This window comes from Cryptomeria japonica, chromosome 3, assembly GCF_030272615.1.
Source record: "Cryptomeria japonica chromosome 3, Sugi_1.0, whole genome shotgun sequence".
NCBI classification, from domain to species: domain Eukaryota; kingdom Viridiplantae; phylum Streptophyta; class Pinopsida; order Cupressales; family Cupressaceae; genus Cryptomeria; species Cryptomeria japonica.
The window spans coordinates 37,028,109-37,045,692 of NC_081407.1; the positions used below are offsets into that span (position 1 = coordinate 37,028,109).

Here is a 17,584-nt window from a genome sequence, read left to right on the forward strand (position 1 = left end):
AGATTTCATGCACTTGGTGTTCACTGCTATTATCAGTTTCATTGTGCCTAATATTTTTATATAGTGGGCAGGTTTAAGAGGAAATGTGTTTCATCTTCTATTTCATTTCAACATGCTCTCTTTGTTTGATTGTCCTCATTTTAATTTTCAAGTACTATGCTATGGTTTTAAGTATCTGTATATTGTAGCTAATATGGTTAGATTGTGGACAGACTGGAAGGAAATGCTTTTCATCCTTTATTTCATCTGAATATTCATAAATGGGGAAGAAAGCGAAGAAGAAAATTCACAAAAAACCTGTGCAAAAGCCCAAAAAGTTACAGCCTTCTAATGCCATTGCTAAGACTGAGAACACCGAAAGCATCGAAACAATTATATCAGAAAAGGCCTGCAAACACTTGGATAAGGGTATTGATTTGGAAAAACTAAACAACCAGTTAGGGAAATCACCAGTCCTGAAATGCCAGGGGTGCTTGAAGTGTGGTATTGGTGGGAAGAAGGAGAAGAAAGGGAAGGCTAAACATGTGAAAAATAAAGGAGGATCTAAGGATTTGAGGCATTTGCCCTCAGGAAGCATTTGGGTTTGTTTAGCCTGTGGTCAGTTGGGATGTGGGGGTGAAGAAAAGGGCCTTAGTTCAAATGGGCATGCTTGGCAGCACTGGCTCTATGCACACCACCCTTATGCTGTACAATGCAATGCTAATGACATCCTTGGGTGTTGGTGTTTCCTCTGCAAAACCACCGTGCAAGATAATTCTGTTGTGGACAGGGAAGAGAGCTGTCAGAGCTTGCAGCTGCAAGCCCTTAAGTTGGTTCAGGAGAAACTGCTCAATCAAACTATGATCAGTGATGCCAATGGTGGTCCCATCTGGTCTGGGGAGAATGCGACAAGTGATACTGAAAATAATCAACCTCAGGATCTGGATGGAAGTAGTGAGGATGTTTTCTGGAGTGGTAGGCACATTGTTAGAGGTATGATGAATCTTGGTAATACTTGTTTCTTCAATTCGGTTGTGCAGAATTTGCTTGCATTGGATGTGCTTTGTGATCATTTCCTGAATTCTGGTGAATTTCTTGAAGGACCCATGACTTCAGCTCTAAGGAAGCTTTATTTTGAAACAAGTTCAGAGGGGCTGGGGCAAGGAGATCTCACTAAGTCTAGAAAGGGAACGAAAGTGAATGGGACCATCAACCCCAACGCACTTTTCTGTGCCATCTGTGACAAGGCATTGCAATTCAAGGGATTTCAGCAGCAAGATAGCCATGAGTTGTGGAGATATTTACTTGATTGCTTACGTACAGAAGAATTATGTATAATAAAGTCAAAAGGAACTGTATCTTTGGATTTCAGAGCATCTAAGGACAATGCAGATGAAAACACGGACCATTTGACTAGTACACCAGATATAATAACATTAGTGGATCGAGTATTTGATGGTCAATTGTGTAGCACAGTTTGCTGCTGCAATTGTGGTCATTCTTCAATGGTTTATGAACCATTTTTTGATTTGCAACTGCAAATTCCAACTAAACAAACAGCTGAAAAGGTCTCATTGCCCCGTTACAGAGGCTCATCATCTCCCAAAGCAAAGTTGAAGAATAATGCCAGAACCAGTAAGAAAGGAAATTCCACGGGGAAACGAAGATCAGGCATTTGTGATGCTCAAGCAGATGTGCCTTCTCAGGAAATCTCACCATCCTGTGCTGAAGACAGAAATCCATATACAGGAGAAAGAGCTGAGAATGTGTCTGCTCCACAAGAAAATATTGAATGGATTGAACCTGTTCTACAAGAAGATATTGGATGTAATGGATCTGCTAGGCAAGGAGATACTGGATGGAATGGATTTGCTCCACGAGAAGATAACATATGGAATACATCTGCATCACAAGAAGATACCGTATGGATGGATTATCTTAGATCTGGATCTGAGTCTGATGATATTTTAAATCAAGATATCTCTCAGACATCAGAAAATGTGCAGCAAGTTGAGAACCATTGTGCAGGAATTGTAAATCTTGAATGTGGTTTTATTGCATCTGATGGCTCTGAAACAGAGCATCCTCCCCTTGTTGTTGGGGACTCAGATGTTTTGTTACTTCCTTACAAAGAAGTAGATCTGATATCTGATCAAGGGCTTCAGGCAAAAGAAGAGTCTTTGGAGTTGGCTCAGGAGCCTGAGAAAGCGTTAGGCAATCATTTCAATGTTACTGTCTCATGTACAGATCCGGAGCCTTTTGATGGTTTTGGACAACTGTTTGAGGAGGAAGAAACAGTGCATACTCAGAAAAAAGGAGGGTCTGAGGACTTTTTGCACAATGCAAGTGGCAATGATTTTTTGTATACGGACAGCTCTATTGTAGCTACTGAAACAATCAAAGACATTATGGACACCGTGGTTACACCAATGTCTCTTGATGGTTGCTTGATAGATTTCACAAGGGCAGAGTTACTAACTGGAGAAAATGCATGGAAGTGTGAAAAGTGCTATTCTAAGGTTGTAGAGAGTTCTGGAAAGCCTGAAAAGAGAGAAGCAAAACCAAATCAAGGAATGAAAACTAAGAAAAGGTCGACTGTAGGATCAGCGATCAATGTTTCAGATGTATCTTCAATCTGTGGGACACATGTAAATGTGGAGGAGCAGAAATTAGTCTCACAAGACAAAGTAAGAGATGCAGAGCTTAAAGTTCTCACCATCACAAATAGTTCTGGACTCTCTGCCCTGAAAGCAGATAACACTGAGTTATGTAGTGGTACAATAAGATGCAGTGACATCGATGAAAGCATAAGGGGCAACTGGCAGGGCATGAATGAAGCAAAATTTGACCATACTGGCGTTTTGTCCAGTTTATGTCTTGCAGACAGTGAACAACAACCTGATCAGGAAGTACACCAATTGGAAAGAACATTTCAAGGGAAAGAAAATATCCCTGTGAATGTCTCTCTCAGTGTTAGTTTAAATGATTCTTCTGGTAAAAGAGTTTTATGTAGTCAAACAGAGGATTCTTGTAACGAGAATTTATCAAGAACTTATGGGTCTGAGTCTAGGGAAGGAATTGATGGGATCACTCAAGCTGAGAGATCTGCTTCCACAAGCTTCGTTCCAAAAGGTGAAGGAATTACTGCAAATTTAGAAGGACATAATGTACATATCCCAAAACATAGGTCAGCTGGGAAGGGACATGTACTAGATAAAAGAAAATCAAAGAAAACAGAATTCAATCCTAATACTGTGAAACAAGAAGCAATCAAAAGATATCTCATCAGCAAGGCACCATCTGTTCTAGTCATACAACTAAAGAGGTTTACACAAGATCTATGGGGCCGTTTAAGTAAACTGAGTGGCCATGTTACGTTTCAAGAGAGGCTTGATATCAGACCATATTTGGACCCTAGGTAATTCTGAACACTTTAAATAGCACACTTCTTATATGCTGAGATCTATTTTATCTTGTCTGTGATGGCTAAGGATTTCAAGTTGGATGTCAAAATTGATATTTGCTTTATAAGTGTACACTTGTTGGGGGATTTTCTGATAAGAAAATGCTTTCCCATACCATAGCTTTACCCTATTTTGTTACTTGATTAACAAAAATATAACATGCCTATATAAAAATAGGTATTGGTCTTTAAATCATACAATTCACAGAAGTAACTTATAAAAACCTCTAGTCTAACTTTCAATTTTTTCAGCCTTTATGCATGCCTTTCATTGTATAATGATGAATAATAATGTAGCGCCTTAGGCAAATGCTAATTTGTTTTCCTGACACCTTCTAAAGTGTTTTGTGGATACTCCAGATTTTGTTTGGCTCATGAACACAATTTGTGCTATAAATGCGGCATTTGACTCAGTACACATGCAAAATGAAAGAAGTAGTTGCATTTGTGATTTCTTTACTGTAGAACATGTTCACCTATTTCTTGTTATTTGAATCCGTAACTGATAATGTCTTAGCCTGTAGTTATAACCAAATAAATGTACTTATGATTCCTTTCCCATGGAAGAATTTTCTCCATTAGAGGGCATGAATGAGCACTTGACATGATCTGTTTCAGCATACATGTAACAATAATTTGTTTTGGATTTGATCCATTTGATTTATCGATTGTGCTTTCTTTTTGTACAGATGTTGCACATTTTGTATATGTGGCTACTACTAAAGTTGAAATAAGATAATGAAGGGTGCTATGACCTAGGGCTAGTGTTTTCTAATTTTGAAAAATTGATTAGAATGAAATTGGTAATAGATAACAATCATAAGTGCATCGCACAGTGTAGGAAAAGAAATGTAGCATACAGCTCATTGTAATCAACTGAAAAATATTCAACTTAGTGTGGTAAATGGAGTCAAAGTGCAAATAGATGTGACTAGTGAACACATTATATGGTCATTTTTATTGTCTACTGGCATTTCCATAAAGGGTTTGAAGGTAAAAAATTAAGGCAACTAGCTATTATAAATGAGAGCCCTAGTTATAATTTACATACATATGATCTGACTATTTACGGGTCAAATTTTTATTTAAATTTGAGATTCCTTGTGTAAAGATGCGAAACATTACATTCATCAAGTAGTCTGACATGATTAACCTAGAGTTAAGGTCTAGGCTTGATCCAGAAAGATTTGGGAAATAAATCTTTAACAATAAGCTGGATTTGGATTCAGACAGTGAAAATAACTAGTTGACAAAAACCAGAAACTGCAGAGTACATCACTAATTCACAAACGAACAGGTGTTATCATATTGCCTTATGGGCTAATATAAAGCACTTGCTTCATATAAACCTCCACCCTCTCCTAAATGAAATCAGAAAGGTTGCATTTGTTGGTGTGAAAGGGGTGTTTTACCTAGATAATTCATCATCTAGGTCCTACTCACACGTGTAACTTAAGTTTACTCAAGGTACACATAGGATAGTTATCACTTTATGTCTCAAGTCATAAGATTAAGATACATGTCACAATATTATGCAATTTTATGTCTCACCTTAGCCTATTAAATCAAGGGCTTCCCTTTGTAATCTCAATTGTAAATAATCTATTATTTGCATCCTTTGATAGAATAGCATTATTCTCTCATAGCTGATCTCTCTGGTGCTCTCATAGAAGTTCCTAGATCTTGGGTGGCTACAATCTTCAGCCAAATCTTGCATGGTATAGAGAATTTTATACTAACTCTTACAACATTAACTCCATTGGATCAACATGCAATGCTTGTATGGATTAATCTATTGTTTATATAGGTTTGAGCTTGCAAAAACACTCCCCCCCCCCTACGCCCTTCCCTAAAATTGTCAACCTTACCAAAATTTCTACTAAGCTTAGAAAGGTTTCTTCGCACCATAGTGCTTCATTTTTTGCTACCCCTTCAGTTGCTGATTCCCTAACCCCTGGTGTTTCAACTTCTTCAACCTTTCCTGCTGAATATCAGGATACCCCTAGCTGTGATATTTCCTCCTTGATTTCACCCAAAATTGTTTTATTGATAATTTAAAGAGCACCAAACAGTCCCAGTTTCCTGAGAAAAAGATGGTTCTAGGGTGGTCAAGGTCTTGGTGCTTCCAAAATCCTCTTAGCCTGTTGAAATCCCTATTGTCAATACTCCTGCCTTAGGTGGTTGACAAAGGTAACAATGTGATAATGGAAGGTCCTTCATCTAGCTCCCCTGTTCAACATGTAGTGTCTATTGATCAATATGCCTCCAAAACTGTTACAGATCCCAATATTAATGATGTTCCTGTTAAGACCCAGTCTTATGATAATGCTCTCAAACATAGCTATAACCCTACCTTGAATTCTTCTTGCCAAAACTGTGCTGTCTTCAAGGACAGAATTCAAGCTTTGGAAGAAAGCTTCAATCTTTAGAATAACATTCTTAAGCCAAGTTCCCAAATTGGGTACATGTACGTGCATATGGTATGATGGTACAATTTTTTTTTGGGGTGGTTGGGTACATTTGGGTACGTCTGTACAAAATGTATATAAAAATTGATGTTTTGTATATTATTTAGTTGTCTGTGACAAATACAAATAAAATTAATATTAAAAATGCATTTTAATTAATAATCAAACAATTTATGATAGAAACTAGTAATTCCTATAATGCGTTGTATTAGTATAAGCCAATTTGGGTACAGGTGTGGGTACAAGATACACGTTTGGGTATTGATGGTAGGCCAATTTTTTTCCTTGTTTGCAGGTACGGGTACGTCTATATATATATATATATATATATTAAAAAAAAAATTATAAGTTATAAATATAACTATAAGAAGAGTGATACCCATAAATTCATGATTGCCAATAAATAAATTTTTTTAAATACCTTATAATATCATATTCATAATTTGCAAAAATGCTAATGTTCAAGTCTCAAAAAGTCATTACACAATGAAAATTCAAATTACAATCAATATTTAATATCTATATTCATCTTCGTCAGGAGCATCCAGGTCAGCATCTGGCTCAACTTCATTTGAACCACAATCCATTAGGTTGCCAATCCCACCAGCTGCATCTGTGTTAAGTGAAAGGGCTACCTCATCTATAAAGATTTTGGCAAGCAGTGCAATTGTAGCATTTTAATCATCACATTCAGGGGCTAGATCCCAATTCCTTGTTGCAGCCTCATTGTATTTAGGTTTCTTATGTGACAATAGATGAAGGTTGGAGTGTATGTAGACCAAATCCTCTGCATTTTTTGCACCTGAATGGTTGTGTTTGACCGAGTGGATGGAGTATGTACTCCAATTCCACTCAGCTGAAGAACTTGCAACTTGTGGAGTTTGCATACAACATTTAGTATTCAATTTTATAATTCAAGAATCAGAACTTAAAACATAAATTAAAAAAATAAATATGTTGAGATAATCTATAGCATGATAGCATTGAATGAAAAGCTATAAAGAAAAAATACATACTTGGGAGAGAATTTTACTTGCAAGAGGTTGTGCTGATGGTGTTTTTATGCACAATTGAACATAGAATAAAGTATTGAATACTCTATCCTCTCTTGAACAAAGACTTCTCAAATGCTGAAGATTAGCAAAAAGGATCACTTGAGACGACTACAAGGTTCTCGACGTGTTGGATAGCTTCAATGGTGTGATGTGTTTGCTGTAACTGCAAGGGGACTTACATAGTTGTTCTTCGCTCGATTCAAGCTAAATGGAATGCCGTTCTTTGAATGATGTTGCAATATTGCTCCTTCCTACTTCTACTGATCTTTGATAAAAAAATGAAAAAGGAACAAGGTTTAGGAATGCTGTGCGAAAACTAAGAATGCAAGACAATGGACAATTTCAAGTGAGCTCAACTAAGCTTTGCTTTGACATGTTATAAACATCTCCACAATGCTAGTGCAATCTTCTAGGGATAGTTTGGTGATTTTCAAATCACCGCCACAAGCATAGATACATTCAAGGTGAAGCATATCAATGATGGAGTAGTAATTGAATTCAAGCTTTGGCTAAACTAGGTTCAGTTGACTACGCGAGATACTTCACCTTCGATGGAGTACTATTAGTATGAATAGCGAGCCTCACTATCAATCATGCACATGCATCTTTTACTCATCTAAAATACTTAAAACAAACTCCATCCTAATTTTTTTTGTCTTTTCAATTATTAACTTCTCTCATAAAAGGATGAAGAAACAAGCAAATGCTCCAAAACTCAATAAGTCACCAACACTTCAATGATTTTATTAATTTCTACAACATCGAGCAACAATTCTTCAAAACTCTTCTAATCGATCCTTTACAAATGAAATGAGTTGAGCTTATATAGAGCTCTCAGTTACAATGAATGGCCAAAGATTAAATCAGAATCGAGGGTCTGTTACAACCAAAATACCTAACTTATTGCAAATTGTTTAATATCAGCCAATGGGAATATGACATCCATTTGGCACAAAATACAAGGAAAAATCCTCCAATAGGAAAATTGACGCCACATTGGATCATAAAAAACTGTCTTCTAGAATCTTGTTGCCCTTATCCTTTTCTCTTTTCGCAAATTCAACGAATCTGAACGTCATGAGTTCAATCTCAGTTATGGGAATTGCTGGCAGGTTCTTCAATTGTTCTTCCAAGTAATTGACTTTATCCAAGCTTGAGGCAAAGGTTGTCTCCCATCCTGACCCAAAATCTCTTGTCTTGCTGGAAAGTACGGTAAATGAGTGGATATTGTCCAGTTGCCACTCAGAAGCTGATCTGTCTGTTCCAAAGAAGATGATCTTCACTCGCTCAGCTAGCTGATCGGCATCAATAGCGATTCTTTCATTCTTCTCTTTCTTAAGAATGATCTTGGCTACTTCCAAGATCTTGTCATGTATCAAATTAATTGCTTGGTCAACTTGGGTGCATCCGCTGTTGACATCTTCAAATATGACCTTTCTCATGCGAAGCAAGTTACACCACTGTTGGAAATCAGGTGATTGTCCACCTTTCAATACTCCTTCGTTCACCAAAGTCTATTTTGGCATATTCTTCATTACTTGCAGCATAGGTATGGTGAAGTCTCTGGTGTAAACAAAAGTATCATATACTATGATGAGCGCTTGGGTTCTTTCAGGAATCCCCATAGCTCTATCAAATATCTTCACTAGTTTCTTTATGAATGCATTCGCCCTTTTGAAAGTCTTATTGATCCAAGTGTCCATCAGTTGTGTGGAAGCTTTCATCTTTTCAAAGTCATCAATTGAGTCGGGAGGAAGCAATGCTGGTGGCATAGCCAAAGGATCATGCGCCTCAGCAGTTGCTGAGTTGTTGTAGGTGACTTCTCAATACACTGCTTTCTTTCTCCAACCTCTTATTCTTTTCTATTTCCAACTTCAGCATGTCATGGACAGTCCTCACTGTGTCATTCATATCTTCCAATGCTTGATCAGTGGTGGGAGGACCTAAATCGATAGTCTCCAAGTCATACTCTTCTGCTGTGATCTCATCCTCGGGCTTATCTATTCTTGGAGTGGCATTTTGTATAATTCGAGATCCTTCACCATCCCTAGTCACTTTTGACATCTTCGTTGCTTTCTTCTTTTCAGTCTCTTGAGTTCTATCCAGGAAGTTGTCTAAATCAATGGGATCTTCCTCTTCTATTATCACTTCCTTTGCTAATCTCTCCCTAAGCCATGCGGGTTTAGTCGATTTCTCTTCTCCTACTTGTACTTCATTCAATTGCTGATCCTCTCGAGGTGGAGATGTAACTTCCCGATCTTCATCCTCAATGTTCATGTATGCATCACTGCTTGCCTTATCATTGGCTGGCTTGGGTGAGACTGCATTTCCCAATGGTTTCTTTCCCTTGTCCGTCCTTTCACATTTGTTGTTCTGAATTGTAGATTCCGTGGACTCATTCACCCCATGATCAATGCTTTCTCTAGGTGAATGATCTTCCTGGGCAGCCGCTTGATTCATTTCCATTTCATGCACGGAAGAGGTATGGGTAGAAGGGCGGTTTCTTGAACTTGGCTTATGCTTCTTCTTTGGAGGCTCTTCTTTGTTGATTTCTTTCCTCTTGGATCCTTTGGAATGAGCTGACTGGGTGGCTCTTCCACTTTGGCTTTCACTTTTTGTATCATCAATGGAAGACTCTACCTCTCCCATCAATTCAAATGTTAGTTGAGTGCATTGGCTCTTCAATACACATTGGTTTGAGCAACTACCCATCGTCTTGTGTATGATAAAATTGGCTTCATTAGATCCTTCAAGTTGGTAATCTCTTCCTCAGTCCAATTGAATTTATCTTTCTCTTGCTCATATATTGGTAGGACTTCCACTGTCTTGTGCTTGATTAGGAATGTTGAAGACCTTGCATGCTTTGACGATGTCAATAGGTAGCCTCGAACACATTCTTTTCCTTATGTCTAGATCATCTTTAGCATTCATGAAATGATCTTCCAATTGTAACTTATGCTTGTGTCTTCTTCCACTTGATCTTTTGATGCTGCCATAGGGATCAAAAGGAATTAGAAGGAGAGACTTCAATTCCTCATGCACCTTCTCTGCCACTTGCAAGGATGGGCACACCTCTAATGACTGTTCGATTGAGATGGGAAATGGAATCCTTGTCTTGTGTTTATTCTTCTGGACTTTGTTGTATGCCATAAACTGTCTTACCAACTCAAGCAATACTAGCTTGTTAGTAGGATATCTTGGTAGCATATAGGGCGGGGTAGAGCATCATTGTATTCTTATATACGTGAACTTGGGAAACTGGATAAACCAAGCAACAAACTTCTCTATTAGCTCTTTCACTTGTGGGGATAATCTTTGATGAATGCCACTTGCAACGTTCTTGTGATGTGCATAGTGAAGGTGTCATTCACTCTCCTGTAATGTGTCTTGCCTGGGTAATGCAACTGTGTGTATGGCTCACATGCTCTCAATTCTCCAGCTTTTGTGCCGACTGGACCTCTATAGATTAATCCTCCGTATTCATGAGCTTTGGCAAGTGAATATATGATGTATGAACTCATGTAGAATGTCCTGGTTTGGACAAGTCTCTTGAGTTGTATATCAATGTTATTGCTAATAATCCTTGCCCAATTGATTCTCTCCTTTCCAGTTGATATGATCTCCATGAAGTAGAACATTCAATTCTCAAATTGAGAGGCTTGAGGGGCTCCCACAATTCGGTTGAGCATAGTGATCAAACCACTAAATTCTTCCTTGAAATCAATTTTGTGGAGCTTGGCGGGTATCTTGGAGAGGCCAAGCCTGCTCGTCAATAGCCAATACTTGTTAATTATGGCTAGGCATTTGTTGGGATCATCATCATAGAATGCCCACACTGCCTCCTTGCTCTCGTAGATCATGTTGTTGAATTCAAGTATATGGAAGGCTTCGCTAATAGCTCTCTCAAAAAGGTAGGCGAATTCTCTACCATCAGGTGCCACTATCATCCTCTTGCTTGCATCATAATGCTTGGCACACTCAATGATCAACTCATTACATTGCTTAGCTAGAGGGAAGCCTGCTGCTTTCACTATTCCGCTTTCGATCATCATCTTCAAGTATTTGGAAGGCTTGGTGATATACAACGGTCCTTGGAATTTTTTCATGTTGATTTGGCCAAGGTTGATATCTCTTGCATTGCCCCAGAATTTTGCAATCTTGGACTCCATCACCTCTCCCATTGAGTCTTCCTTGATGAGACTCTGTCGTGCTCTTGCCATGTTATATCTGTGAGAGCTGTCCAAGTTAGTTTAATGATACGATATTAATGCTTGCGAGTGGAAATCAATCGCCTAGGTTAAGAATTTTCATCTCTAGAGCTGATAATTCATCAAAATCCTCAATATTGCTTAAAACCCTAGGTGCCTACGTTAAAACCCTAGTTTGCAAAACTTGATTCTAGTTGAACATGACCATCTAAGCTAATGAATTATGTCTTGAAAATGTGTTTAGATGATTGGAATGCAATGGATTAAAGCCTCCTATGATCAAAATTAATGAGAAATAAGGTATACCAGTACTCAATAAGGTCCGATTTCAATAATGATGATCAAATATCAGTTAATTCAGACCTGCAGATAACTCCAATTCTAGCTGGAAGCTTTAATTTGATTGATAATTTGGCGAAATTGCCTTCTATCAAAGCGATGATGAGGTAATCTCCTTCTAAATTCGTTTGTTGATTAATGATAAGATTGCTGAAGTCTGACAGATGCAATGTCGCTGTCCTGGATAATGAATTCGCTGATCAAAGAGGTCAATTCGCTGTGAATGATGATCAAATTTGATGCCTCTAATAACCTCGCCTTAATCTTGATAATAATTGCTGTCAATAAGGAATGAATTCGCCCTCTAGCAATGACAAAACTTGACAATATGAAACGTCTAATAGATCTGATTGGAATTGCTGCCTTCACAAGAGCATTTGCAATATTTATTTTGTGTTGATCAAATGAAATGATCAACACAACTTTATAGTTGCTTGAAAGGGTGTGATACTTCATCATAAGGCCGACTTGTGAATTCCATTTAATGATTTGCAATTAAAATCAAAAGGCCGACTTGTGAATACAAATTCAAATTTAAATAAAACGTCTCTTTTTCAATATTGTGGGGTCCATTCAATGCATCTTAAAACGATTTTTCTTAAGCTGCACATATTGGGGGGCAATGACAATAGCTCATCCTTAAGTCGCACATTTTGGGGGGGCAATGGAAGTCATCAAATGCTTAAGTTGCACTTTCAGCATGGCAAAGGAAATGATCAATCCCTTAAGTTGCACTTTCAAGGGGTCAATGGAAATGCAATAATCCTTATGTCGCACTTTTCACATAGCAATGGAAATGACACAAAACCTTAAGTCACTCTTTCAGGGGGTCAAAGGAAGTCGCTTCGAAATGTCCATTGGAAGCTTGATTGGAAGTAAAATCCCCTTAGTTCGCTGATGCAAATCATCAAAGGAAATGAGGCAACTTAGGTCGCTGCTTGGGGGAGGCAAAGGAAATTGTTCAAAAACCTTAAGTTGCTGATCTAAGAAATCAAAGGAAGCAATGGAAATGCTTAAGTCGCTGATCTAGGCAATCAAAGGAAGCAATGGAAATGCTTACGTCGCACTTTTGAGGGGTTAAATGACAGTCCTCTAAAATGCAAACTTTTGCTGTCTTGATTTGATTTGCTCCAAGCCTCATGATAATTTCAACTTCAGCTCCCTTCCTTAGAATGTTTGACCTCCAAAATCATCTTGCCTTAGTCAAATTTGCACCTCATATCCATCAAAACAAGCGAAAAGGTGTGAATCTGTGCCTCTCAAAATGCTGGATGTGAGATCAACTCAAACCAACTCACTCTCAAAGGATCGCTCCTTGTAATCTAACCTAACAAATGCTAAAACTGAAAGCAAAAGAGGGGGTCCCCATTTGTGATGGGGCAATGCGTGAAATGGTTACAACAGGCTGCAAGAAAATGGAGCCTTGAACATGTACATACCACCATTCATCAGCACTCATCCTATATTTGTCATGAAGAGCGGAAGTATCATGATTTTTTAAAGATATGAATTGGCTGAATTCGCTCAAGACAACACTTCGAATTTCTTCATTTGTATATGTCTTTCTAAGTGCAGCCTTATATCTAGTAGCGACCTCTCCATCTTTATATGGTGCGGCCCTCCTTGGCAATGCAAGTACCTCTTTGCTACAATACTTTGGTGACAAGACAAAGGCTAAGAGATGTAAGGGGGTGGTCATCTTGTTCCAACTTTCAACAATAATTTTTTGCAAGCAATTTTGAAAAATGTTTCCAACTTTCCGTTGGGTCATGTTCCTTGGCCTCTATCATTGTTCTTATTCTTTGCACCATGGAGTTCATGGCATCATAAATTTCACCCAAACATGGGCTATTAGTATCAATATCCCTAATCATGCTCATGATGGGCTCAGTTAAACTCAAAACATATTCCTTAGGAGCCCAGCACTTATCATGAAGGACCTATGCTTTTACTTTATGGGCTCTTTCTGTGTTTGATTGCCTCCATATAGTCTGCAAGGTGTTCACGACCATAGAACTCAAGGTCTCTCACACCTTCACAAGTCATCTAAAGATGATTGTGTGAGATGCAAATCGTGTTTCGACAACCTAACATGGCATAAAAAAATACACATCCTCTATCAACCATATAAAAGTAAAAAATAAAATTTAAATTACCTTCAACAACTCCAACTTGGAGAAGGTCCTAAATATGACTTGTGACATGTGATGATTAGTCACAAACATTTGAATCTACTCAACCTCAGTGCAGACTTGTTTGACCCATTCAATTTGTGTGCCAATCTTTTGCAAGATTAAATTGAGTGAGTGGACTGCACATGATATCCAAAAAATGTGACTATATGTAGCCTGCACTATAAGCCCAGCTGGCCTACAATTTTTAGCATTGCTTGTTATGACTTGGACAACATTTTTAGGCAGCACCATCTCAATGGAATGTATGAGGATATTGGCAATAAACTCTACATCTTTTACTTGCCCCTCACAATTCACTACCTTCAAAAACATTGTTCCTTTAGGGGACACTACTATAAAATTCATTAATGGTCTATTTTTGCAATCTTTCCATCCATCAAAAATGATGGACACACCTGTTTCTGGCCATGTATCTTTGATCACTCTCAATGATGTCTCTATTGAAGCTTTGTACTTCACCAATAAGGTGGTTCTCACCTTTTCATATCGAGAACTAATTTAATCAGGAGGTGTATCGCAAAGGGTATTCACCATCTCTTGCTAATAAGGCGATCTAACAATGTTGAAAGGAAGATCATTACCATAAATGCAATGCTTTGATCTGTAACCTCTCTAATTTCATTTTTGAAAGCCCTATCCAATGGGCTTCTTTTCCGTGCAACCAAAACATTCTTTGGCTCAAAAGATGGTAGCATTGGCATGAAAGGATGTGGGCCAGCTGGTTGTGTCAAGCCACTACTACTAGGAAGTCTCTTCAAGCTTTTCTTGGCAAGAGGATGATCATTAGTCTTTGATTTGTTACTTCTCATGTCAGCATCCTCTTGTTCTTTAATATAAGCCATTATTAGATCATGTGGCAACCCTTTGTCATCTGCCCCTTGACAAGCTTTTATTTCGTGTCCAAGGATGGTGCATAAGTGAGTTTTCACTTGATAATAGGAGCTCGTATGCGCTTTGCTGCAATAGTTACATCACCAAAGAAAACTCACTACCAAACATTTGTTTAATAATTGTTGTACATTGCCAAAGAGGCAACACTGCATCAATTCTAAAAGTACTCTCTTCAATTTGGCTCGACCAACTGAACTAGAACTTCCAGCCATTATGTATGAATCTAAATTGGAAAACATTATTGATTTTTTTTTTTTAATGGGCATTATAACCCCTTATTGTGCATAAAAAGTTCAAAAAAATATTCAAGACTTATTAATATTTTAAAAAAAAATACTTGAAATTTAAAAAAAAACTTGAAAAATCTTGAAAAGATTATTGAAAACCTGGAAAAAAGAAGATTTACTTAACTTTGATGGCTAAATCTTCCTTCTCCAATGATTCCTAAGCCTTTGGCATGCGTCTTGCTCCTTCATAGCCTTCACCTTTGAAAAAAATCTCGCAACCTTCAAAACCAACATAGAGAAATAAATGGTGAGAATGATGTGTTGTGTTGAGGAAATGTGTTGCAATGACCAAAGAAAGGAAAGTTGAGGCAAAATTAGGCATTGGGGGGGGTATTTTTAAATATATTTTTAAAAATGTTTGTGGGGTCACTTTTTGGACACGCCCATTGGCGGGTATGTCTGGTTGTGGCCAACTTTCGAGTGGAGCTCCTACTATTATATTATTCTAGCAGGTTCTAGTCAAGAATTCTTATTCTAACTTAATCGAACCCCCTACTATTCTAAAGGGCTAGTAGGTTTATTAATTTACCCCTACTATTTGAATGGGCTAGTGGGTTGATTAATTACTCGAATCTAGGGGGCTAGCAACTAGAATTGTTACGCTGCTCCCAGCTCCCCAATCAAATTGTAGGGGGATGGGGGATTCCAGCAGGTTAATCAAGTTGACTCTAGCTCCCTACTATTCTAAATGGGCTCGCCCTAAGGGTTGGTGGGTGGGAGGAGGAGGCTATTGGGGGGAGGACCCTGTTGTGATGTTTTCACACATCTCCCCATTGCAAATGGGGACCCCCACTTTTTCGCTTTCTAGGGTAGTAGTTAGAGTCTTTTTCTATTAACCTTTTGTTTGTAGTTGCTCAGGGGCTAATCAAGTCTCCCTCTTAAGGATGAAGTGAGGTTCAACACTCTCTTTGCCCAGCCAAGGCATGATCACTTCCACTTCTCCCAGCATCTATCAATGGGTGCCCAAACCTGACCACACCTATTTCCATGGCCAAGATTCATTTAAAATCAAGGGCCAAGATCATGCCTACACAACCCTAAGTTGCCCTAATTAGGGTTTACATAAAAAATAGAGCTACCAACATGTGACCCAATGGAATGACACCTAGTCATCAAGAAGGGAATTTTCTAGAAGACTCCGGCCTGCATTCCTTTCTCTCACAGTATATTCTAGGAATCTAATCAATACTGAATCTAACTCCTCCATGGTAATGCTAAGCAAAGCATCCAATTGCACATCAATCACATCCAACGCATCGGAACAAGCATCCAAAGTATTCTCCCAATTTGGCATAAGCTTCTACGAATTATGAACATGAATCAGCCGGAAAACCAAAACATCTATCTGATTCTTCTTCGAAGAATCTAACTGGCTAAAGTACATGAATTTCATCTTATCTCTCAATTCTTCTAATTGTAGATCGCTGGAATCACTGACATCTACCCCTAACAACTCTTCAATAGATGTGAGGATCTTCGATAGTATCTCCTGAATCAATCCTTCTCACTACACAATCCTTCCGTGCATGTTCATAAGTTGATTTCTGCACGGCTAATAAACAATACCAACCATAGAAACCATACGGCTAATGAACAATACCAACCATGGAAATCATATCTATCTCCTTCTTGTACAACTTTCTCCTGAATCAACGTGGATATTGGAATCTTCTTCAACACTATAAGGTGGGGGATAGTCTTCTCTTGAATAGGCTGAAATTCATCCCAAACTCCCTCCAAATATTGTATCTTGAATATGAGCACCATTGTCCTATCAAATGCCTGGACAAATTGAGTAAGGAAATCATCTGCCTGCTTTTTCACATCTTCAATCCATTTTCCCAACTCTGCAAGTGTATCTCTTGTTGCATCATGATCAAAATGAAGTCCAAGATCAATTGGGATAGGGGAGACAAAGGCGAGATCCTCACGCCTTATCCCTGCAATCTACTCTCTTAGCTTGATATTCTCTTCTTTGTATATTTCTTTCTTCTCAATTTCTCTATCCATCCTTGCATTGATTATCTGAACTATATCATTGAGTTCCTGGAACTCTTGTGTCTTTGGAGTCCGTCTGAGGGCAACCGAAGTGATTTGGAAATCCATAGGAGTAGCCGCATCTCTAGTCACATCACCAATCAGGATAGCCACCTGTGCAATTCTCATTCCTGTCTCATCTCTAGCTACATTTGAAAGTATCTTAGCCCTTTTAGGTTCATTCTCCTTATTACTCCTGGCTAAGTAGTCATCAATATTATCAATAGGTTGGGCCTCTACCATCTTCTTACTCTTCTCCATGCTCTTCATTAACCAATCGACAATGGTGGACATTTCCATCCCATCATCAAGACACATCTTCTGATCAAACATTCTTAATGCCAAGATAACATCATCATCATCCTCCTTGTCCTTAGTCAAATCATAAACATTATTACCCAAGCTAACTTCCAATAGGACGTGTTGTCATTTTATGACACCCTTGGTCCATCAGTGAGAACCGATCAGAGATATGTTCCATGGAATAGCGCTGCCCTAGTTGATCAGGAGAAAAGAAGAAGAATCATGAAGTGTGAAGTGTTGCCTTGTCCGGAGGAAGTTCCTCCCTTGGCCTTTTCTTCCTTTCCCAGAACCGTGGAACCCCAAGGTTCTTTCCCTTTGCCTTCTCTTGTTTCCCTTCCTCAGAACTCCAGAACCCCGAG

The 17,584-nt window shown here is 38.4% G+C and overlaps 1 protein-coding gene across 5 annotated transcripts in view; it reads left to right on the forward strand.

Moving 5' to 3' along the window:
- LOC131050925 (ubiquitin carboxyl-terminal hydrolase 2) overlaps positions 1-17,584 on the forward strand; it is a 65,568-nt gene that overhangs the window by 1,387 nt on the left and 46,597 nt on the right. For 4 of the 5 annotated variants that reach the window (XR_009107057.2, XM_057985244.2, XM_057985243.2 and 1 more), the window contains exon 2: positions 213-3,397. Coding sequence is in view for 4 of the 5 variants with exons in the window: in XM_057985244.2 (XP_057841227.2) it covers positions 261-3,397 (3,137 nt within the window). In the remaining variant the exon portion in view is untranslated. The remainder of the gene's footprint in view (positions 1-212; positions 3,398-17,584) is intronic. The other variant, XM_057985242.2, reaches the window with a different exon arrangement.